The sequence below is a fragment of the Neocloeon triangulifer genome, unplaced genomic scaffold (genome assembly GCF_031216515.1).
Source record: "Neocloeon triangulifer isolate White Clay Creek 2 clone unplaced genomic scaffold, ASM3121651v1 ptg000008l, whole genome shotgun sequence".
Lineage (NCBI taxonomy): Eukaryota > Metazoa > Arthropoda > Insecta > Ephemeroptera > Baetidae > Neocloeon > Neocloeon triangulifer.
The window spans coordinates 2,958,752-2,981,840 of NW_026775550.1; the positions used below are offsets into that span (position 1 = coordinate 2,958,752).

Below are 23,089 nucleotides of genomic sequence, written 5' to 3' on the forward strand. Positions count from 1 at the left end.
AAGATGTGATGTTTTAAAAAATTTTAAACTTTTTTTTTAAATAATTTATAAAGAAACTGTCTCTTTAGGATAAAACCACCAAAATTAATTTGCAAGCATGATCAATTAATTATCAAATTTTTTATTTTTCGTTCACAATACAACAAGAATTAATTATTAATTTTGAATTCGTAATTTAAATTTTTTAGTGACGTTTCTTGGCCAATTCCAATTCTTAGATATTACATAATTAAAAGAGTTTCTTGTGAGCTGTGAGCGCATTTCCTTCCCACGTCGGTCGATCTGCTCTCATGTTTTTTTTCTTTTTTTCAAAGGCGCGCACCACACAAGGCGGCTCTCTGTCGGTTTTGGTCTTTTTGCTCCTCGGATCTCCAGATGTGCGCTCTTTCGAAAATATATATTACACTGACGGAGATGCATCTGCCTGCGCTTCTCGCTTCAACTCACTGCGCGCGATACAAAGTGGAAACAACAGGCATGTGCTGTGCAGTGTACATAAAATAATCGTATACACGAACACACAAGACCATCCTTCAATTACATAGAAAGACAGAGAGACTGACTGCAGACATAAACATGATGTGTATGACGTAGGCGTGATAATAATGCTAAACAACTTGGCCGGACATTAATGCTTATATATGTTAATGCGACAATTATGTGTGCGGACAATGAGACCAAGCAGAAAATAAATATTGCATTTAAGTTTTTTGCTTCCATGACAACAGAATTCAAATTAAGGTGATTCTTCTACGGGGTTTTGGGCAAAACTAGAAATGCTGCAATGGATTCCAAATGATTCAGATTTTAAGATTTGAACTATTGTGTGTTAATTTTTCAAGTATAAAAATGATTTATTTTCGCCCCATCGCTTCTTTACAAGGGCCGAAAGCAATGTCCGAAGGTCGAAAACGGGTAAAAATCAACGTTTTTCTATACCTTCTCATACTCGTAACTTTTCATTTCGCAAAGTAAACTATAATTTTCTAGATAGCTTTCGATTCAAAGATGTTAAAGTACATATCGAAAAAAAGCAACAAAATTATAACTCTTCTGTCATTTTATCACCCTCAGAGATATAGCATTTATAAATGGGCCATTAAAATTAAAAAAATTTGATTTCTCAGGGTGTGATAAAATGACAGAAGAGATATACTTTTTTGCTTTTTTTTGGATACTGCATCTTCTGGCGAATCGAAAGCTATCTAGAAAATTATAGTTCACTTTGCAAAATGGAAAGTTACGAGCATAAGAAGGTAGAAAAACGTGGATTTTTACCCGTTTTCAACCTTCGGACATTACTTTGGCCCCTTGTAAAGAAGCGATGGGGCGATAATAAATCATTTTTATACTTGAAACATTAACACGCAATAGTTCAAATCTTATAATCTGAATCATTTGGAATCCATTGCAGCATTTCTAGTTTTGGCCAAAACCCCGTAAGACGAGAATCACCTTATACATCAAATTTTCATGGATTTGAATATGTTATTTTGTTTTATGAAATTTGTGTAGCATAGAATTGGACCCAATTACCTTCTAATTTATGCAGTAAAGTTTTGCAATATTTTGGTCAAAGTGGATCGAAAATCTCAATCTTCTATCTTTTTCAACGCCCTAAATTTTTCAACATTTTAAATCAATATTAAAAATTTGTAAAACATATTCAGATAATATTGCAAAAAATATTGTATAAATGCTATTATCAATAATTAAATATACCTGAAATTTTTAACTTCAAAATGTTTGATTCATCGATTTACTATTATAAATTATAAGGTCCATTCTTTTGGTCCTAATTTATATTATCAATTCAATATCAGTTTTATTTTCAAATATTTATCATCAATTAATGCACAAGAAAAGTAGTTTTTTTTTGTAAACCCTGGGAAAAAACAAGAAATTTTGTTTTTACACCTCAAATTTAAATATGCAGATAAACTACACAGAAACTTAATATTGTCCTTTATTAACATGATCCAGACAATTTTGTCCGTAAATTAGTTTTAGAGAACGTTTTTCTGCTCTGAAAGTGAGAAGGTTCCATCCAATTATATAATCAAATCTATAAAATTTGTCTTCCGATCAATCATCTTCCTGAAATATTAATTCAAAACTCGAAACTCTCTCGTAACTACAAATTTTTGAAAATTTTATCCTGATTATATTAGTTTTCAATTCAATTTTATCATAGACTTATTTCTGTTCATCATCTTCCTCTGCAGCTTTTTCTTTCTTTCTTCTGGAAACCTCTGCGTTTTCTCTTTCCGCTTCAGCATCTTCATCCCCCTTTTTGGGAGTCGCGCTTTTTCCAGGCTCGGCGGCCGCGTCCAGCAACCTGTCCTGGCTCTCGGTCTTGCTGATGGTGATGACTGGGATTTCGGCGCGGTTTGAAGAAGTGGTCGAAGCCGTCGATTTGATCGTCGACTGGTGCCGAAGCGGCGCCCGAGACCCGCCCTGTTGCGACGGGTCTTCCGGCAGAGACTCGGGCTGCTCGGCGTCCGTGCCCTCTGCGTGGCTGTCCTGCTCGTCGGACACGGTGCGCGCTGCCGGACGCCGGGTTGACCGAAAAGCCTTGACACCTTTTTCTGGAGAAACGAAAAAAAATTTATAAGCGGATTTTTACTATTATTTAGCATAATAACTAATATCAAGTTAAAAATAAAAATTAAGTAAAAATGGGAATGGCAGAAAAATAGGTCATGATCATCTTTTATGTCTATTTAAAAAAAAAAAACTTTAAATTTATTATATTTATTAATTAATATTTTTCTGTTTTATTAAAATATTTAACAACAAGATATTTTATTAATTTAAAAATTTAAAATAAATAATATATTTTGTTTTATTTTAAATCTTTTATTTGAGAAGAATAAACATAATTTTTGTCTCATAGTTAACGATTTTTATCTGATACGTTGATTGAAATAAAAATTTATATTCACTTTCAAAAGGCAAATCAAATGATTGGAATGATAAATTCAAAATATAGCATTGGTTATAAATTGTCTGCATAATTTCATACTTTAAAACATCAAATTTCATAATTTATTCTTATATAAAATAAAACATAATATTAAAGGATTTTATTAAGTCTAAGATTTGATCTCATTATAAGCGTATAATATATTATAAAATACAATAAAGGTGGATAAAATAATAAATTTTTTAATTTGAGGCCTGTATCGATCAGGAAATGTATGTATATGTATTTTAATAATAAATTTATCTGTCAGAAAAAATTCACCTGCTGTTTTGCTGCTTTTCTCAGGCGTGCCCTGCTTGTTGACACCGCCATTGAGGAGACTTTGTTCCTTGGTGTCCGGCCTGGAGGCCGCGGCGGCCGCTGCGGCGGCGGCCACAAACGGATTGGCCTGTTTGGGAATTGCGGGTAGAATTTTGCGCCAGCGCGAGAGCAGCGCGTCGTTGCCGCCGTTGGGCGCGGCGCCGTCACCCTTTCGGTCCACCATCTGGAACATCTTGCGCCGCTCCTCGGTCCGCTCGCGACGCAGCTGAATCTTCAGGTCGACGTTGGCCTCGCGAAGGGCGCTCGTCAGCGACATCAGGTAGTAAATTATCAGCACCAACAGCAGCAGCATCGGAATCACAATGCCTGGTGACGCCACGTAATCCAAAACCAAATGCAATTTCCTAAAAAGAGGGAAAATATTTTTACTAATTTATAGCTTATGAATATACTTTGAAAATATTTTTATTTTTTCTGATTATATTATTTAGAGGATAGTTAAACAAAAATTAAAATCATAAGTGGGGAGATTTTATTTTAAAAATCAAATTTAATTTTTTGTGAATTTGCTGGAAAAAGTAAAATATCATTGAAAATAAAGATTTAAATTGTTCCTTTTCTTAGCTAAAATTATCATGAAAATAAATTGCTTTGTCAAAAGAAATATTTTAAAAGTAATTTATTTTAAGTGCTCGATTGCAATTTTAATTTCAAATGATCAGAAAATAAGTTTCTATTTCTTTGTAATCTTTTATAGTTTTTAGCAGATATTTAAAATTAAATTCAGAAATTTAGAGAAAATGAATTCGAATTCAAAATTTTTGATAGTATAAATAATTTATAATTCTTTTAAATTAATGTTTTGATCACAATTTTTCTTTCTCGTGTTTTTTCTTCTTTTTTATAAGGAAAGGAAATAATTCAGTTTGTGTGGTTTTTACGTACGTTGGCGTTGCAGCTTTGATGTTCTCAGTGAGAATGTAGTAGATGCGTTGGTACTGCGAAAAAGGGCCGCAGTGCCACGACGGCTCAAGCCACACAATAGCAAAGCTCACGGGCAGCACGCAAAGGAACAGCATTGTCAGGAGCAACGCCAGGTAGAAATTGTTGGACCTGGATGCCCTGAAGAGCACCTCGTGGGGGACGTTGCAGGTCAAGACGGCCCACGAGCGAAGGTAAAATATCATCACAAGCTTCACCAGGTTCAGGGCCGGCAAACCGGGCGAGAAAAACATCCCCATCCTGATTTGAATAATTGATTAAAAGTAGTTTTTATATTTATCCTCAACTAAAAAATTAAAAGAAATGTTTAAATAAATATTTATTTTATTTCTATATTCATAAAATTTGTGTTTTTTCCTTTCCTTGTCTTTAAAGCAAAATAATAAACTTAAATCAATCTTTCTAAAAATTGATTAAACCTGATGAATTTCAAATTGGTGAATTTAATCTCTAAACTAATAAAAAATTTCAAACAGTATTTTAGCATTTTTAATATTGTTCATTAATAAATGCTTTTTGATTTTAATTGGTATCTGACGTGGCTCCTTATTATTCAAAATGAACATTATAAAAAAGACTAAAATATAAATTATTTGGAAGCAAAAACTTATGATTCGGGCCAGAGAAGTGCGCGAGCGAGCAACCAGATGGACATAGTAGTAGCGCCGGTTGCATAACCTTCCTGTTTGACTGTTGCCTTGCATCAAAAGGGCAACGCAGCCTCTATAGAATTATTTACATTTCCTTTGATGTCGTAATAACAATTATTTTCCTTAATTACTTTATCCAATTTGTGTTTGTGCCCCAATTATTTTATGCTCGCGCTTTAATTTAACGATTATTCTTCGAGAAGAAGAAGTGCTATTAAAAATAAAGGCAGACAGACACTCACCAAACCATTCCTTGGTTGTGCACCAGCTGTAGTATGTTTTCTGCAATTTTGAAGTCACCGTACTGCGGAAATTGCTTTTCCAAGTCCCAACACCAGCAGCTGTTCATGAAGCGGACGAAGATTGCGCGGAAGAAGTCGATCAGAAGAACGGTGACCACAGTCATTACCTTTATTAAACATTAAAGTTTTAATTTTTTTTAAATCATTTGGGCTTTTTAGTGAAAGAAAGATTGTGGAAAAATCATTATCATAATAACTTTGATTTCTTTAAATTGTGAAATAGCTTTCGAAGTATCAAAATCTGAATATTTCTGAATATTTATCATTATTTGATAAATAAGCTTAGTTTTTTTAATACAATTTATGAAATTTCTTATAAGCGTTCCGTACAATTGCATCTAATTTTCTTTCATAATATAATTTAATAATTATAAATAAAAATAAAGTCCAAAATTACGCTTAATTTGTGTCAAGAAAAGTGTTAAATCAAATCAACCGAAGTTTTTTCATGCATCAAACGAAAAGTAGATCAAACTTTTAGACGGAATGAAAGCTGGAAGAAAAATTCGTTTCAAATCCAATTTACACTTTATGCGGGCTTTGCAAAGTTTTGTGCATTTCATTAAAAGTTGCACGGATCGATCGTTTCGCGAGCAAATTATTATCGGCGGCGCCCGCGGGTAAACAGCAAATTATTATTGCGTTACAGGAAGATGATTTTCGTCTGCGAGCGAGCGTCTAATTCGATAATATTGCGCGCTCTCGCATAATGGATTAAAGCAGGAGGCACGTGCGCTGTAATATCTCGAGGGGTGTGCGTCGGGCAAGCACTAATTAGGCAACACACGCGAGCATCTATAATTACGGTTTGACGTGTTAATTATTATCGGACGCTACTTGCCAAGTCCATCACTGTCAGCTTGACCAGCTCCTGGCCAAACATGGTCTCCCAGCAGAGGCGCCGCAAATTCCGACGGTCGGCCAGACGAGAAGTGTCGCTCCCGGGCGAGAGCGTGGAAAAATCTGACAGTTAAAAATTCAAGTGTGAGAAAGATTGAATTAAAACTCCACAACAAGTAAAATTATTTGACGAAAACAACGGATTTCACAGAGATAAATTGATGCTTTAAGATTATTTTATATAGTTAAATTATTTATTTTTAAATTTCATTTTCATTTTTACTATTGATTGTCAAGCACTAGGGCTGAGCGTTTTAGTCCATTTATAAGGTCAAAATAGACGACTTTTATTGTCGATTTTTGGCCAAATTCAGTTGACTCTAGTCGATTTTCGAGCAAAAATAGCCTGATTTAGTTGATTTTTATTTAATTTAAGAATTAAGGAAAGGAGGAATTTTTTTTCAAAACATTTTGCTTGAAATGATCCAAATGGTCTGTCCGAAATTTTTAGATGATTGCCAAAAACCATTTTTTTTATGTCTTGGAGCTCAAATTTCTGGAAAAAAATTTAGACTTTTCAGCTATTTTAGTCGGTTTTACTCTGTTTTTAGTTGAAATAGTCGATTTTTGTCAATTTAGTCGATTTTGCCCCTAGCTCAATCAACTCGAAATTGCATGATTCATGCTCATTTCATAACCCTAACATCCTGCGAAGATCAGAAAAAAATAGTTGATCGACTAAAACGCTCAGCCCTATCAATCACCAACAACCTTGTAATTTTAATATTGACTGAAACTGAAGCCCATAAAATTGTTATCATTTTAGAGATCCTGAAAAGCAGATGAAAACTTGAAAAGTTGGCAAAATGAAATTTTTAATTTCAATTGTATATAAGTTGAAGTTACGTAAATATTTTTTCGATTTTTTCAATTAAAATGATAAGAGCAGTAAAAATATCTAATATCAATTAAATTTTTGCTTCATTTGTTTAATTTTATAGAGCTAACATGAAAACTCAATTCACAATCTAAATTTGTCACATTCTTACCAGCAAATTAAAATGAACCAATTTAACGAAACTTAAGGTTAATCAATATTTTATTTTTTAAATAAATAGGAAATAGGAAAAATAGAAATATGAACATTTATTCACACTTTTTAATTTCTTTTCTGTGTTAAGAAGTAAAAAATGGAAGTGAAATTCGATAGTTCTATTTGAATTAAATTTTGTATTATCTGCACTGCTGCAAACCCTTGTTCTTAATTCAAAGGAACACTTGCAGTTAAGATGAGAGGTTGAAAGATCACAAGCTCAATTACCCTCGCATTCAAAATCGCTATCAGTGGTGGGCATCGTTGAAGACGTTCCATGCTCGTTTGGCTCGAGCTCGGTTTCACTTTCCAGCTGGGGCTCGAGAGTGTCGGGAAAGTCTTCTGGCTCGGTGGTTGTTTCTGCCTCTTGGAACGGACAAATCCACTCGTAGCAGTAATTTTCCTCGTTGCCGCCATCAGAGAAACTAGAGCTCTCGAAAGTGGTCCATGTTGACGACTCGTCGTCCTGGAACAGCATAAAAGCGAGCACACAATTACTTTGTAATGACGAGACCATAAACTTAATTAGCAGCGAATAACAACAAGAATAGTTTCAGAGTTTTATGTTTATAATTTTGAAACTCGTTCTGTTTGAATTTAAAATAATAATCTATTGTAAGAAAAACAAATTAAATTTCATTTGACGACGTAAATTAATTAAATCTAAGAAAACTGAAAAACTAATTAGAATAATTTGGAAATTTAATAATTATTTTATTTTTGGTACAGGTCAAATAATTAATTCAAATTATTTTACCAGTGTTGTTGACCAAGACACAGTGCTCGTCTCCTCCAGTTCATCGTAGTTTTCTGCCGTCATTTCCTGAGCGGGGGTTGTGGCTTTAATTGACTTGTACGTGGTCAGCGCCTTCATGTAGCTCGTCAAAACGCCGGTCAAAAATGATTCCACGTCGACCTTACTCACCGATGGAGGCGTCGTCGACGTCGTCCTCACTATAGTGACATTTGATGTGTTCTGTTGGCCTCCGTTTTCGTACTCATTTACTGTCGAGTTGTGATAATCGGTGTAATAGTCACCCTCATCGTCAGGCCTTCAATGAAGAAAGACAAATTTTTTATTTAAACTATTTACTTTAAAAATTAATATAATATATTTTTAATTAAGATACATGAAAACAAAATATTTCAATTTTATTTAATTTTTTATAAATAAGAACTAAATTTATTTATAATGATTTTTATTTATTAAATTTTTTTAGTAAAAAGTATTTTCACTTTAAGCACAAGAGAATATTAAAATATATTTTTATAAGTGATTATTATAAATAAAATTTATATTGAACATGATTCTAAGTAATATTGCAATTTAACTGATGCATGCCTATAATCCATTGATTTGCAATTTGATGTACAATTATGATTTTATTATAGATCACAGAATGTTCTCAAAAATAAATATCCCAATTTTAAGAAATTTAATGAGAAGTTAATCAGTTAATTTCAAATTACAGCCTATTAATAAGTTTAGTGCTTTTTTTATATAAATTAAACGCCGTCGGCGAGCAACAACTTATTATTATAATAAATTATATTTTATCCATTATTTGATACATTATTGATAAATATAGAAGCATTTTTTTAAACCAACAATACTTGGAAAAAATGAAGAAGTAAATAAAAAATAAATAAAAATTTATAAATTCTACTCCCTCGTTTATTAATATTTGGCATTGACACAAAAAATTTTGACCCATTTTTTTCCTAAAATCCACCTTATGTGATAACTTACTTTCTTTTTTTATTTTCAATTATGATAATATATTTTTCTTCTTCATATTTTATAGTTTTTTATATTGCTATTTTAATCTGTTTTAATCAAGGACCGTTCCTACTGAGCGTTTGTGTATAGTGTGAGGATTTTTCATTAAAATTTCAGAGAGTTTTATAGTTTAATCTGCATAGCAAACGCAGCGAAACTTTGGAGTGGAATGAAGAGAGTAACAAAGCTTCGCCCCAATTAATGCAAAGCCGGCGTTGTGGGCATCAACGAGCATTACCCCTTGGCGAAGGTTTGCGGCCAAGTGGAGTTGTAATTGTTGCCGGCGTCGTCGTCGTCGGTGGTGGCGTTGGTCTGACGCTGCTGGTCCTCATCCTCGCCACCCTCTTGTGCGGTCGTCACGCGCAACGAGTCGGGCAGGGTGAACTCGAGAAACGCTGCTGTTGTGGTTTGCGCGTCGCCACCCCTTGAGGAGGAGGTCGGCCGAGTGGTGCTCGTTGGCATTTCGCCACTCGTCGCGCTCGTACACGCCACCAGCACCTGCAACATTTTGATTGTCGAGATAATCCACGATTCCGTGTAGACATTATTCAAGTTAATTTGAACTAGTTTATTAATAAGTGAAAATAGTAATTTACAAAACGGAGTGAAAAAAGTGAAAAAGAAGTTATTAATCCAAACTGTGTAAATTTCAAATTTTAAATTTAGACTGTAATTGCCTTCTGATATACAACCAACAACACACTTAACTAAAATTTTAATCAAATAAACCTGATGTTAAAAATCTATCAATTTTATTTTTTGTAAAGCTCTTTAATTTTGTTTGAAGAAGATGACACTCAAGGAGATGATCATGAAAATGAAGAGATTGGGCTTTTCCTCGTTGCAGAAAAATTGTTTTTTATTTTCAAAAAACACAAATGGCTCTACCAGTTTTGGTCACGGTCTGCGACCCTATTTCATGAGCAAGAAAAATACTCTTTAATTTGGAAATTTTTAACTTTATTTAATTTTTTTTTTTATATAAAGAGTTTCAAATTTTTCTAACTAAACTTTGCGTTGGTGGATATTTCAGGAGAAAAATTTGAACAGGCTATTTTTATTTGAAAATTTTAAAATTTTAATGCCAACAGTTATAGCAAGAATAATTTCAGAAGACGAAAATCTGTCAATTAATTTCGAATCTATTCGTTCTTTTCATCAATTTGCACAAAGAAATAAAGAATAATAATTGAGGGTGATCTAAAACCAAAATGAGAGAGGTAAGATAGATTTGATCTTTGATCGCCCTCATTATTGTACTATTTCTTGATATTTTTTTCTTGTTTTTCCTTTTAATATGTAATACAGATTTTTATAGAAATGAAGAAAATCGGGCTTGTCCTCATTTTTCTTCATAATTACCATGATCATGGTCAACTTCTTCAAAGAAATGCATATTTTTATTGAAGTATTTTTGTGTTTTAACTTCATGTCTTTTCATAATTTGCTTTTTTATAATTATTTATCGTCCTATAAAGAGTTACTTGTTTTCAAGGTCGCAATTTCACTAATTGCATATTTCGCATGAGAGTTTCGGTAATTTGCTCACTAGAGCTGGTTGCTAATTCTTTGTGAATTTATTATTACAATGTCATATTATTTCTTATATTTAATTTGTGCATTAATTAAAATTACCTACAGAGATTTGGCAAGCATATTTCCTGTTAAGATACATTAAACCTAGCAAGAGAACTATTATATTTACAACCTAAAATAACTTTTTATTGTTGAATGCAAAAATTAGAAGGATTTGCAATATTTACTAATAAATGAAATAATAAAATTATAAATTTAAATAAAATGATTTAAATTCAACAAAAAAAATTAAAAATTTGCACAAAATAAGTTAAAAATTTGGACAAATAAACAACAATAACATTAATAATAATTAATTTAACATTTAACTGATGTACAAAAATAAATTTAAAAGTATTTCTTTTTTTAAACTGACCTTTACAAGATCAACTGGGCAAAACGACAAAAGAGTTGTCACGTTCGCTGCAGCGAAGATTAAAGTTGAGCTATCAGATTCGGACATCATTGGCACCATAGTCGGTGTTAGCGTGAAAGGACTGGTCGTCGTCATCGCCATTGAAAAAGTCGCCAGAGAGTCATTTTTCTTCAAACTCTGCAGTTCGTCGGTCTGATTTTGGAAAAGGAAACAATTTAAATTAAGAAAATTGGAGCGACAAAATCGCTGACCATTTTGCTGATTTTGCCGAAGAGGGCGAGAATGAGCGAGTAGAGGTTCATCAAGTTGAGCACCATGATCCTGAAAAGGAGGGCGTGAGCGCATTAATTCGGGCACGATCGAGGGGCCCATTTATCACCTTGCTAATTGCAAGCGGAGCTGTTTGCGCGGGTGATAATTCTCGAGGAGGCCGAGCAGCTCGAAGAGCGTGGGAAAAGTGTAGGTGATTAAGGAGAGAACGACCGACACCTCGTTCTGGCGCCACCACGAATCAATCTCGTGCGCCTCCTCGGACCGCTTGACCATTTCGACGACCGCGTAGGCAGACCCGCCGAGCAGCAGCAGCACGAAAATGTTCACCATGACGCGGATCGCGATCAGTTTCCAGCTGCAATTAAACGGGCAAAGCTTTTGTTAAAAAAAAATGTGCAAAAACTAGGTGGAGGGTTTTTCTTTCATTAAACTTTTGTAATTAAGATGGTTACTTTCTCGAGTCCTTGACTTTTTCCCTCTCTTCGAGCAGGGCTTCTTTGAAACCGAGAACAATGGAAGCCGTTCTGTTGTGCGCAGTTTCCTTGTTGCCGATCATGTAGTCCCAGCCGGTGAATAATTTCCAAGTGAAAACGCACTCGTCCGCCTTTTCCGAGAGTTTGCTCATGCGAGAGTTCTTGGCCATTCTACGAACACCAGGCAGGAATAAAGTAAAAAAGAAACTTCATTCTTTGGAAACATTTTCTTTAAAACATATTTTAAAGTGATTTACAATTTGAAAGTTAATTTAAATACATATTTTTAATTCATCAGATCATTGAAAAAAAAGGTATTTTTCATCTAATATTTAAATTTTTTACATCAAAAGTGTTTTCTAAATAATCTATTCTTTAAAAATTAAAATATATGTTTTTTATTTTTGACAACAACTATTTTATGATATTCAAAGAAAAGAAGCGGAAAAGTCAAGTGTACTTTTGTTCAAATATATCATTAATTAAAAAAATTTTAATCCTCCAGATTCATTCCCGTGAAACAAGGATGGACAAAATCGCAAAAGCGATCTGCGATCCGCGACTGCGATCGCACCATTTTTTTAAAAGATGATCGCGATCGCAATCGCAAAAGGTGGTTGATCGCAAGCGATCGTTTGCGATCGAGGAAAGCAATTTTTATGCTTAATCTGGGCGAATTTAATGTTAAATCTGGAAGAAAAAATGTCAATTTCAGGTAATTTGACAGACGAATTTCTTAAACTAAGGCTTTCCATTTATGGAGTTCATTTTTGTTCGGACTCCTTGTTCAGAAATCACAATTGATAAAAAACCGTTCGGAAATGTATTTTAAAAAAAAAAATATTTGATCGCAAATGATCGCAACGTTTTTGATCGCGATCGCACGATTTTTCAATTTCATGATCGCGATCGCAATCGCACAATTTTTAATTTTCAAGATCGCGATCGCAATCGCAAAAATTTGAGATCGCGTCCATCCTTGCCGTGAAATATTCTTCAGAGCTACATCAAATTTTCTGAATAAGGGAAAAATTTGCAAATAATATTCTTTGTCAGAGTCAATTTAGATTGACGGAAAATTTAATCGAACATTTTCAAAATTATTTCTAAAATTTGCAAAAAATTTATGTGAAGTTTTAATGCAGACGAAATTTGAAGATTTTATATGTAATCAATAATCACCATTTTTTCCCAAAATGATTTAAAAGGAAAAAAAACTAATGTCGGCTCAAATCAAAAGCTGTAAATTGAGTTTGCTCTTAAATAACGTGTAATTGGTACAAAACCTTTCAACTTGATCACAAAATACTTTTTTCCGAGAAAACTCAATTCAACTTCTGCAATAACAAAAAGAATATCGAGTCCGTAAAACTGCTTTTCAGCAGGAATGGAGAAATTTTGCGGGCGAACGCGCAGGTGATAAAATTTTATCAAGAGTTTTGCTCACCTCCGAAGTGTGGCGACGAAGCTATAAACGTAAACGGCCAGGCTGGTCATGAAGTAGGCAAACGGCAGTCTGTAGCCGCTCGGTTGCTTCACCCGGTTCGAGTAAAAGCCGTAAAACATGGGCGAGTAACGCAAAACCCCTTCAAAGTCCCACAGAACGGCGATGTCGGTCGCGTTGCCTTTTTCCTCCGGCAGCATCGCCTTACGATCGTCCAACGCGTCTCGCTTGTCCGCCGCCAGAACCTACATTTTCCTCCTTTTTTTAGGGAAAACTGCTCGAATATGGGGAAAAAAAGTGCTCACCTCGGGCACCGCCACAAAAGTGGTGAGCAGAATGGTGATCATCAGATTAACCCAGAAAAGCCATCGCAGGAAAGTGAAGTAGGAAGCGACGGCCGAGCCAAAGTGAGACTCGATTTCTTTGATTCGCGACTCCCACGGCACCAAGTAGTTCAGCAAGTTTGCAAGCTCCCGCTTTAGATGTTGCCAAAACTAATCAAATAAATATTTTTGTAGTAGAATTTCACAATCAAGGGTAAGAAAAACCATAAACATCTCACAAAAACCACTGAGGGAAATCCTACTTTAAATTTAAATTAACTAAAATATAATTTGGCTTAAATTTATATTATTATATTTTTTAGATATAAATTGTATATTTTATGAATTATTTTTAATGTTATATACAGTTTTGTTTTAATAATATTTTTAATAAGATCGTTGTGAATGATGGTGTTAGAAAAAAATTTAGTTTTTGTAATATTTAAGTTTTTTTTTGTATAATTTTAACTAACACTAGGAGAAGGGATATGAATTTAACAATAGTTAATAGTCTTGAATTGGTTGTTATGCATGATTTACGTAATAATCCCTGATACCCTGATAATATAGAATTTTGAACTTTATTATACATACATTAAAGTTAGCTATATTACATATTTAAAATGAAAATGAAATGTCTCTATTAAATTAATTAATTGTATAAAAATATTTTTTTTTTTATAGTTTCCTACTTTGAGAAGGAGGAGTTGCGCCCTGGCTGCCAAATCCCTGGTGTTCCTCGAGTGGGCCAGTCGCTCCTGCAAAGCACCTTCGTGCCGCCGAATGTAACCCTTTGCCTGTCGCACGAGCTTCATCTTTCGCCGCATCGGCCACGGCTGGTGTCGAGCGCTTTGCAGAACTTCCTTGTGCAAACGAAGCCGCTCGAAAATTTGCTCTTGGTTCGCGCCGCTTCCATCTTCGCCACTCACACCCGTCCTTAAAAAAATTTGCAAAAAAATCGATACAAAATATTTAAGATGAAAAGTAATATGAAAATTGTATTTCCTAATCCAAAATTATGTATAATTTTTGTGGGTACGATTCAAGCTAAATTTAAAATAAACTTGAAGTAAAAACACGAGGAACTTAATACAAAGATTTTTCATTAAATCAGATTAAATCCTCAAATTAAGTCATAAAATGTAGGTCACATGCATCATTCAAATGTATTTAACATTTCATAATTAATATCATGATTTGTTGTTGATGTTAATTCAGTTTAAAAATAAATTTTCTAGCTTTAAATTTTTGCCCACGATTGCGAGAGAGTTTTTATTAAATTTAGTGAACTTCAATGATACGATATTTGACATTGTGAATAATTCAAAGTAATCTTTTTGGTTTTCAAACTACAGTCAGCAAAAAATATATAATTTCTTTCTGGCTTATAAACTAAAAAAAGTAACAAACTCGTGTTGTTCCTCTTTCATTATCGTGTGAATTAAGAGATTATTTCCTGACCACAGAATTTTCTCTCATTCGTAACATTTATTGAGAGCAATAAGATACATTAAGATACATTATAATATACTGAAGCCAACACCAAGTGAAAGTGCTCTATTATATTTGTAAGAATGCATATGTACAAAATATTCAATCTGACTTTGTATTGTTAGTATAAATTATGATATTTACTAATTTTTTTGCAGTGTATAAATTTTATGTTAATAAGATTTAAATAAAAAAATATTAAATAAATTATATTTATATTTACAAAAAAATAATAAATAAAATATAAAAATAATAATATGTTTAGTCGAGTTAAGTAATAACATTAAATACTTTAATTATTACATTTTTATTTTATTTTATAAGATATAAATAAATTGACTATCCATTGAATTTCTGACAATATCTATAATTGCAATGAATATACCCAAAGAAGATAACGGTTTTATTAATTCCGGTTGTCAAAATAAAAAGAGTGATTTAGCCCATTGAATCAGATATTTTAATTCAATATAAAAATAAATAGCTTATACTTTTTTGGTTGAGCTGAGAAATAACTACCAGTTTAATTTAAAAAGCAATTTTTGTAGTTTCTTCCCCTTAACATTTAAATAACAGGCAAGTTAACCCTTTCATCCCTGTTGTTTGCTTCTCTCACTAGGAGTGATCCGAATGTAAAATGACCTCACAATTACGTTCGCCGAATCAACAAGAAGCGAAAACTCACTCGACCGAGCTGGTGGTGAAAACGGAGGAGCGTCGGCGCGACTGGCCGCTGTCGGCGTCGGCCGCCGCGAAGGGCGACGACGTCCTGCGGCTTTTCCGTTTGCTCGGCCGCCGCGACGAGTTTCGTCGCTGGATGATCGCGTTCATGCTGGCCGAGTAATCGTCGTCCTCCTCGACGCCCTCCTCGCCCGCATCGTCCTCTGCGGAGTAAAAAATGCTCAAGAGCCCCAATTAGTCTTTATACGCACCGTGGCGCTCTTTGTCAAAGTGCACCCTCTCGGAGGTCATGTCGTACGGGCTGAGGCCTCGCAACCCTTTGATCGAGGTGTCGGACCGGTCGCTGCGCTGCTCGCACGAGTCATCAACGCCGCCAACTGCAAAAGACACCGACAGTCGGTCCACCGACGGCTGCGGTGACGAAGGCCCAACCTGCACATTCCGTGCAAGAAAAATTGTGAAACAATTAATATTTTTGGATTATTAATGAATTATTCAATGAGAAAACGCTGAAATGCTCAATTTTATTAATAATGGTCATGTAATATATTTGGCTTTCAATTGAAAAATGACAAGCCCGATAAGGGTTGAGAAAAGTAAGATTAGTAATCTTTGCATTAAATAATTTGTAATAAAAACAGGCTTAATTATATATAAATTATTTAAAATTTTATTTTCCATTTTTACGGGCTTAGAGCATTTGTCATTACATATTTTTTTTTTCTTGCAAATGATAATGGTTTTCTCAATTAAAAAATAAAATAAATAAAAATAATATTATATTTTTTTTTTATTAAAAACATATTATGTAAAAATTCTTGTATGTACATATATAAAACATTAAAATGTTAAATAACACAATTAAAATTTTGTAATATTAAACACCTCTCTTAGAAGTAACTTTTTTAATTCTTGTGTTTGTCATAAAAATAACCGCAGGTATATGAACACATTGTATTTAATAATTTAAAAATGAGAACTGGACATGTGCGCAATGTAAAGCGCGACATGTTTTCCTCAATTTGCCTGTCACAGAGTTTTCATGGTTTGTATCTTATATAATAATTATTTTCTTAACAATTTATTTTAACGATTTGTACTTCTTTGCAATTCAACAATGAGACCATTCCAGCTTCCCAATATTCTCAATTAAGCAGACAAAATTTCTTCCAGCTACAAAACCAATAATAAAAAATTCGTTTCGATTTTCCACTCGTATAATTGAATCACTTGGATTTGGCTATAAAATTTGAAAATTACTACGAAATTTAAAATTTTCAGACTCTTTCTATCTTGCGTCTTACAATTAGCAAAAAGGTTACTAGAGGTGTTAGCGATTTCTTAAAAAAATTCCTTTCTTGTAAAGAAATTTTCATCAAAAATAAAATTGATCATAAACAATTTGAACATATAATAAAACACTTAACAATTTTTTTAAGTAATTGTAGGCTATAATTTGCAATTATAAATGCCATCCTTTATAATTATTGTATCACAAAACTCAGTCAGTTTTCTCGGTTTCAAATAAATATTGTATTATTTGTCATACGAGGAGGAAACAAGAAGAATTAAACAAATGTAACACGGGAAAACTGCGGCAGAGATATAGACAGTCCGCAGAGCAGAAATTTTAATTTGTTCGGAGCGAGCGAGCAAGTTTGCCGTGAGCTCATAAACACGAGAAGGGAATATAGAGGTGCGGTGGTTTCGTTTCGTCGTTTTATTAAGGCGGCGCACACGCTACAGAAACGCTATAGATAATGAAATGAGCGGCCGCGCTATGTATGTATGCAGCCTGGTGGCGCACAAACGTCACGCAGGTTGCATAGCACAAAGAAGAAGAAGGTTATGCTGGAGGAAGACGAGATTAATTTCATCAGCTTTGCACAAATGAATGCAGCCACTTCTTATCTTGCAATTAGAGCGCGTCTTGCATAAAAGCAAAGTTTGCTTCAGGGCGCAGATTTTCTCAACGAGAGTTGTTCCAACTTTGCTTTCCAAGCGTGCATTTCCCTTTGATATGCTTGGTACTTGACGAGAGGTGGCTTTTAATCAAGGTTTACTTAATGGTTTCCAATACATATTATGCATATCAAAAGAAATTTCAAGTTGTTCATTAAAAAATAATCTAATAAAAAGAATATACATATATTTTTTTATAAAAAAAATTTTTTACATTAATATCTTTTAAAATTTGAATTAATTTTAACTTTATTATTTGATATTTTTAAAATTTTTTAACTATAAAACTATTTGTATTTTGGTTTAGATATTTATATTTAAACTGATTTTATTTTTTTAAATAAATTATTACAAATAAAAAATTAATTTTTTTACTTTATTGCTAGTATTATGAAATCCAGAAAACCAGAGTTTCACAATGATTGGAAAATTTCAGGGTTAGTTTGATATTACCTTTTTCAATTTGAAATTAAGCAGCTTACATTAATTAAGACATATTCAAATATCATTAAATTAAATTGAGTTTTTCAATTGAAACAAACACAAAAACTTGAAAGATGTAAATACGAGTTTTTGCTTTTTCTGTGGTTCAATTAATCGGGACAAAGTGGATTGAAAGAGAATTATAAAGCGCAGTGGCTTTTGCTGTTGCTGGACGCTGACAAATAATTAGCTGCGAGCGGCGCTGCGTAATGGAATTAAAATTTCATCAGAGCTGCATGGAAAAGTGATTTATGGTCTCGCAAGCGCACGCCAACCAGGAGAACTACCCGAATTCGCAATCAGTTATGCTACATGAGCACAAGACCGACAAACAACGTGATTTGCAGATTAATCAGCGTGTGCTCGCGGACGACACAACTCGCTTTTGCTTTCGAAAATAATTAATCACCCTTGTAAGCTCGAGCACCAAAATATTCAAAAGCTGGCAAAACATCAAACGAGTCGAAAGAAACCTAATCAAAAACGTATAAATTGAAAACAAATTCTTTTGCAAAGGAAAATACTTTAAAAGTTGTTTTCAATTTTTGTAATTTGTTATTAACTACAATCTGGTGCCAATGACAATGGATCTTTGTGAAATGTGATTGATCTAAAAAATAAAAAATTTGAAAGTAAAAAATTTAATTTAAACTAAAATCTAAAATCGACTATTTGGAATTTCTTTTTAAACACCTGGATTTTGTTACTTGAATGGAAGAGAATAAGCCAATATATAAGAAAAATATAATTAAATCAATGAAAAAATTAAATAAATAATTAAATTTCAATAATTCACAAATTTAACTTCCGCACAAACTTAAGATACAATGCATATTTTGTTTTAATTTTTAAATTTTGTAAATTTTAATATGTAACCATTAATCTATTTCAAAACAGTCAAAACTTCATGTAAATATGCTTATTAAATCGACTTTGGAATTTCAACATCTTGAATATGTATATTTTCATACAATTTATAATGCGAAATAAACCATCATTTTATTTCATTGATTTCACGACTTTTTTCATTAGTCTAGAAATGAATAATTTTTATCAGAAATTGCCTAAAAATTAAAAATTTTATTCAGAATTTATTCTTTTTTTAATTTTTTTTCAACAAATTGCTAATTTTTAATCTTTTCTTGAAAGAAAAATGTGTCAATTATGCGCAGAAAAAAACATTTTCCTAAAAAAAATTGGAAACTATGTAAATCAATTAATATCTTATAAGTTTTAGTACAGATTTAGATCAATTTTTTTTCTTACAATATAGAAAAAAAGAACAAAATTTTAGCTTCCTTTCAAGGGGAGAAAGAAATACCTACAAATATTTGCTCGCAATCTTGATACTGGGCCTGTCACTTGTGGCTTTTTCCCCCTTCTGGACTCACCCCTGGCGACGGGTCAGCACTCTGTGTTAGCTCGGTGACCCCAACAGGTCCATTTAGCAAGTGGTGTGCGATTAGAAGGAGCTGCGGGACCGATGTGTGGTCACCGCCGAGCAATTGGAAAAACACACACAAAAGCCAGCCGGAGCGCGAGGAGGGGTCGCGCCTTTCAAGAAAGAATGGAAAAGAAAGAAAGGACGCGGGCGGGCAGCACCACACCCTGCGTGTTACTTTCCAATCTCCGGAATGGCGTGCGTTGGCGGCGCCGAGGAGGAGGAGGAAAAAATGGCCAAAGTGCACATACACGGAGGCCGGATATTAGCCGCAATTTCGGCCGCGCGCTTCTCTAATTTGGAAAGTCGGAAAAGGCCATTAAGGCGCGCCAGCATAAATCCTGCTCGTGCATCGCATTTCTTGACACACTTAATTCTTCCCGCGTTGTTGCACCACAGCAGCCAACTACGATCAACAGTTTTTGCTAATTTTGACTCGGACAGTTTCCTAATTCAATCTGAAATCTAATTTGTAATGTCAGGAATGTGGCTATTTTTTTTTACTATAGAAAATAAATGTTATAAAATAGTTCACCTATCACGAACATAGAAGAGGAGTCAATTTTGATTGGTAACTCATTTTACAAATTGGTATAATTTATTTATTTTTTGGTTAAAAAATTATCTTATATCTCATAAATTTAATTCATTCTGGCGGAATCTAATGCAGTTGTTTTCAATTTATATAAATTTAATTAAAATTATATAATAATTTAAAAATTAATATTTTAAATTAATTTTAAACAACAGAAATAACAAATTATTCTTTATTATAAATGTTATAAGAATGGTTAAATTAATTTGTAATCTTTTTTACATGACGTAATTAAGATGTTGTGTTTTTATTGTATCTGAATGCAGAATAAATGAATAAATAATTTTTTTGTTAGTTTCTACTAAACGTTGCTCTGCCTGTTCTGATTGTGATTTTTTATTACGATAAAATAGTATTATTATTTTGACATATTGTTTCTAATTTAAACATTTTTCCAATCAAAACATGCATGTGAGAAAACTGAAAAAGTTATCATTATTCAGAATCCTTAATTAATCGTTTGCTGATTTTAATTGCGACGGATATAATTGACAAATCACGGCCGCACCCACCTGTAGGTCTCGGAACTCGACCGACGAGCCGGAACTCCTTCGCGGCTTGTTGATGTCCAGCCTGAGGATGCCCAGGTTGGAGCCCCTGCGGTCGGGGCTTTTGCTGCCGAGGGCCGCCACCCCCATCGACGGGCTCCGGCTGCGTCCCCCGGCGACGTGCCTGCTCTCGTCGTCACCCATCGCGCCCAAATGAGCGAGTTCTGCTTAATTGCGTGTTTATATGTATATATTGTGGCTAAAAACAACCCCACCCTCGCGCCCCTGCCTCCAATTAAGCCCGGCTAATTTGCTTAATTTTTCTGATGCTTCCGCAAACCACGCCTTCCTTGTTTACGAGAGACAGCGAAAGTTCCTTTGTTTTGTGTAATTAACCCTTTAAATAAAAATTCCTCGCCGTTAATGGAACAATTTATTTTTTTGTTCATGCTCAATTTTTATAATTAATTTTTTTCTTTTCACTTTAATTATCGCAACAAGCAAAAGTTGTTTCCATGGGAACGACCGTTGTTTTAACAGACCTGCGAATTTCCGATTGTTGGTTTTTTAATTCAGAAGCGACGGTTGCGTTTTGAATTCATTTGCATTCCGACCACCGAACTCTTCACACCAGTTTGCAAAATGGGAAGGATGTCGTCCTGCAAGCCGAGACGCACGCAGAAGAGGAAACCCACTGGCTACAACATGTACGTGCACTCGAAGTTCGGCTGCATCATGAAGCCAGGGATGACTTCCCGTGGCGTCTTCTCTGAGCTGGCCAAGCAGTGGAAGGTGCTTCCTCAGGAGGAGAAGTGCAAGTTCAGGCAACTGGCGAAGAAGAAAAACAAGAAGCGCCACTAAAGTCCTCCAGGATGAAGTGGCCGTTCATCATTAGTGTTATTAATTAAATCGTTAATTTGATTCATGGAATTGACTACGTTTTCTTTTTAAACTAAGATCAATTTTTTTAAGATAATTCCAAGAATTCTTAGATCAGATTGATTTTATCGGTATGTTTGGTTGCTTAATAATAATTCTTGGTACTTTTTCTTCTATATCTATTCATTTAGATATGAATTAATTATTTAAATCATTCAGAAATGAGCTTGATATTCTCGTGTTGTTTTTAACGGTCATAACTATATTGAATTTAAAAATTCAAAGAATTCTTCAAGTTCGCAGCAGTTTTATATATATTTTGATAAAATTTGATTTTTTGCTCAAGAACTCTCTATAAATCGCTATTTATTTCTTATTTCTTTGCAGAATTACAAAAACAGTTTAAAATTCATCGGATCCTGCAACGGTTTTTGACAACAATCTACAAATAAAATAATGATATCGGTCCTTTTGACCGAAAATTTTGATTGTTGGTTTTGAATTCAGAAGCGACGGTTGCGATTTGAATTCATTGGCATTCTGACCATCATGGAGCTCTTCACACTTTTGCGCAAAATGAGTAAGTGCGTGCCCTGCAAGCCGCACCGTAGGCACAAGAGGAAACTCAGTGGGTACAGCGTATACGTGCAGATGGCTTACGACTATGTGAAGATCAAGAAGCCTGGGATGACTTCCCGTGGCGTCTTCTCTGAGCTGGCCAAGCAGTGGAAGGCGCTTCCTCTGGAGCAGAAGTGCAGGTTCAGGGAACTGGCGAAGGAGAAAAACAAGAATCGCCACTAAGGTCCTCCAGGATGAAGTGGCCGTTCATCATTAGTGTTATTAATTAAATCGTTAATTTGATTCATGGAATTGACTAAGATTAATTTTTTTAGATGATTCAGTTTGATTTTGTCGGTATGTTTGGTTGCTTAACAATTCTTCTTGGTACTTTTTTCTTCCATATGAATTAATTATTTCCTGCATTATCTGCTTATAATCATCAATTTATTTGGTTATTGTATAATTTGTATATGATTAAATCAATCAGAAATTAGATTGATATTCTCGTGTTGTTTTTAACTGTATTGAATTTAAAAATTCAAAGAATTCTTCAAGTTCGCAGCAGTTTTATATATATTTTGAAAAATACGATTTTTTGCTCAAGAATTCTCTATAAAATCGCAATTCCTTGCAGAATTACAAAAACAGTTTAAATTTCATCGGATCCTGCAACGGTTTTTTGACAACAATCTACAAATAAAATAATGATATCGGTCATTTTGACCTAAAATTTTGATTGTTGGTTTGAATTCCTGCTCAAGAATTTTTCACGTAGAAAAACGAAGGAGAATTTTTTGAAAATGTCAAGTTCATCATAATGTTATTGCTTTATGGAATTTATTTCGTTATCTTTTTAAAATTTAATTTTTTTTTTAAGAATTCAAAGAATTCTTAGATCAGTTTGATTTTGCTGAAATCTGAATGAAATGTTTGGCTACTTTATAATTCTTCTAGGCACTGTATTTCTCTTATATGAGTGTGGAGAAATGTTAAATTTCAAATTAATGAAGTTCCTACAGTATCTTTTTATCTATTTATTTGGGTTCTAGTTTGTGCAAAACGTTCAGAAATGAGTTTGAAATTCTTGTGTTGATTTAAATCTTAATTTAAAAAATTTAAAGAATCAGTCA

The 23,089-nt window shown here is 33.6% G+C and overlaps 1 protein-coding gene across 2 annotated transcripts; it reads right to left on the reverse strand.

Annotated features, from left to right (window-relative positions):
• Positions 1-156: 156 nt before the first annotated feature.
• On the reverse strand, positions 157-20,711 carry LOC132194665 (transmembrane channel-like protein). 2 transcript variants are annotated; one of them, XM_059616091.1, is made up of 18 exons: positions 20,544-20,711; positions 15,802-15,982; positions 15,555-15,753; positions 14,071-14,314; positions 13,361-13,549; positions 13,059-13,300; positions 11,591-11,782; positions 11,245-11,493; positions 11,117-11,186; positions 10,866-11,057; positions 9,153-9,412; positions 7,892-8,186; positions 7,363-7,600; positions 6,043-6,164; positions 5,142-5,308; positions 4,193-4,489; positions 3,248-3,651; positions 157-2,588 (listed from the first exon to the last, which is right to left on the reverse strand). In XM_059616091.1, the coding sequence occupies exons 1-18, from the start codon at positions 20,667-20,669 to the stop codon at positions 2,197-2,199; spliced, it is 4,059 nt and encodes a 1,352-aa protein (XP_059472074.1). In that variant the 5' UTR covers positions 20,670-20,711; the 3' UTR covers positions 157-2,196. The 2 variants fall into 2 exon arrangements, with proteins under 2 accessions (XP_059472074.1, XP_059472075.1); XM_059616092.1 differs by lacking the exon at positions 20,544-20,711 and adding an exon at positions 19,321-19,431.
• Positions 20,712-23,089: the final 2,378 nt, after the last annotated feature.

What these genes read in the sequence shown, in the direction of transcription:
- LOC132194665 (XM_059616091.1), bottom strand. Translation starts at nt 20,669, where the DNA reads ATGGGGGTGGCGGCCCTCGGCAGCAAAAGCCCCGACCGCAGGGGCTCC. An exon ending in TTCACCACCAGCTCGGTCGA is followed by an intron (nt 14,315 to 15,554) that starts GTGAGTTTTCGC and finishes AATTTTTTTAAG; the next exon opens with GACGGGTGTGAGTGGCGAAG. An exon ending in TCGGCAAAATCAGCAAAATG is followed by an intron (nt 11,058 to 11,116) that starts GTCAGCGATTTT and finishes TTCCAAAATCAG; the next exon opens with ACCGACGAACTGCAGAGTTT.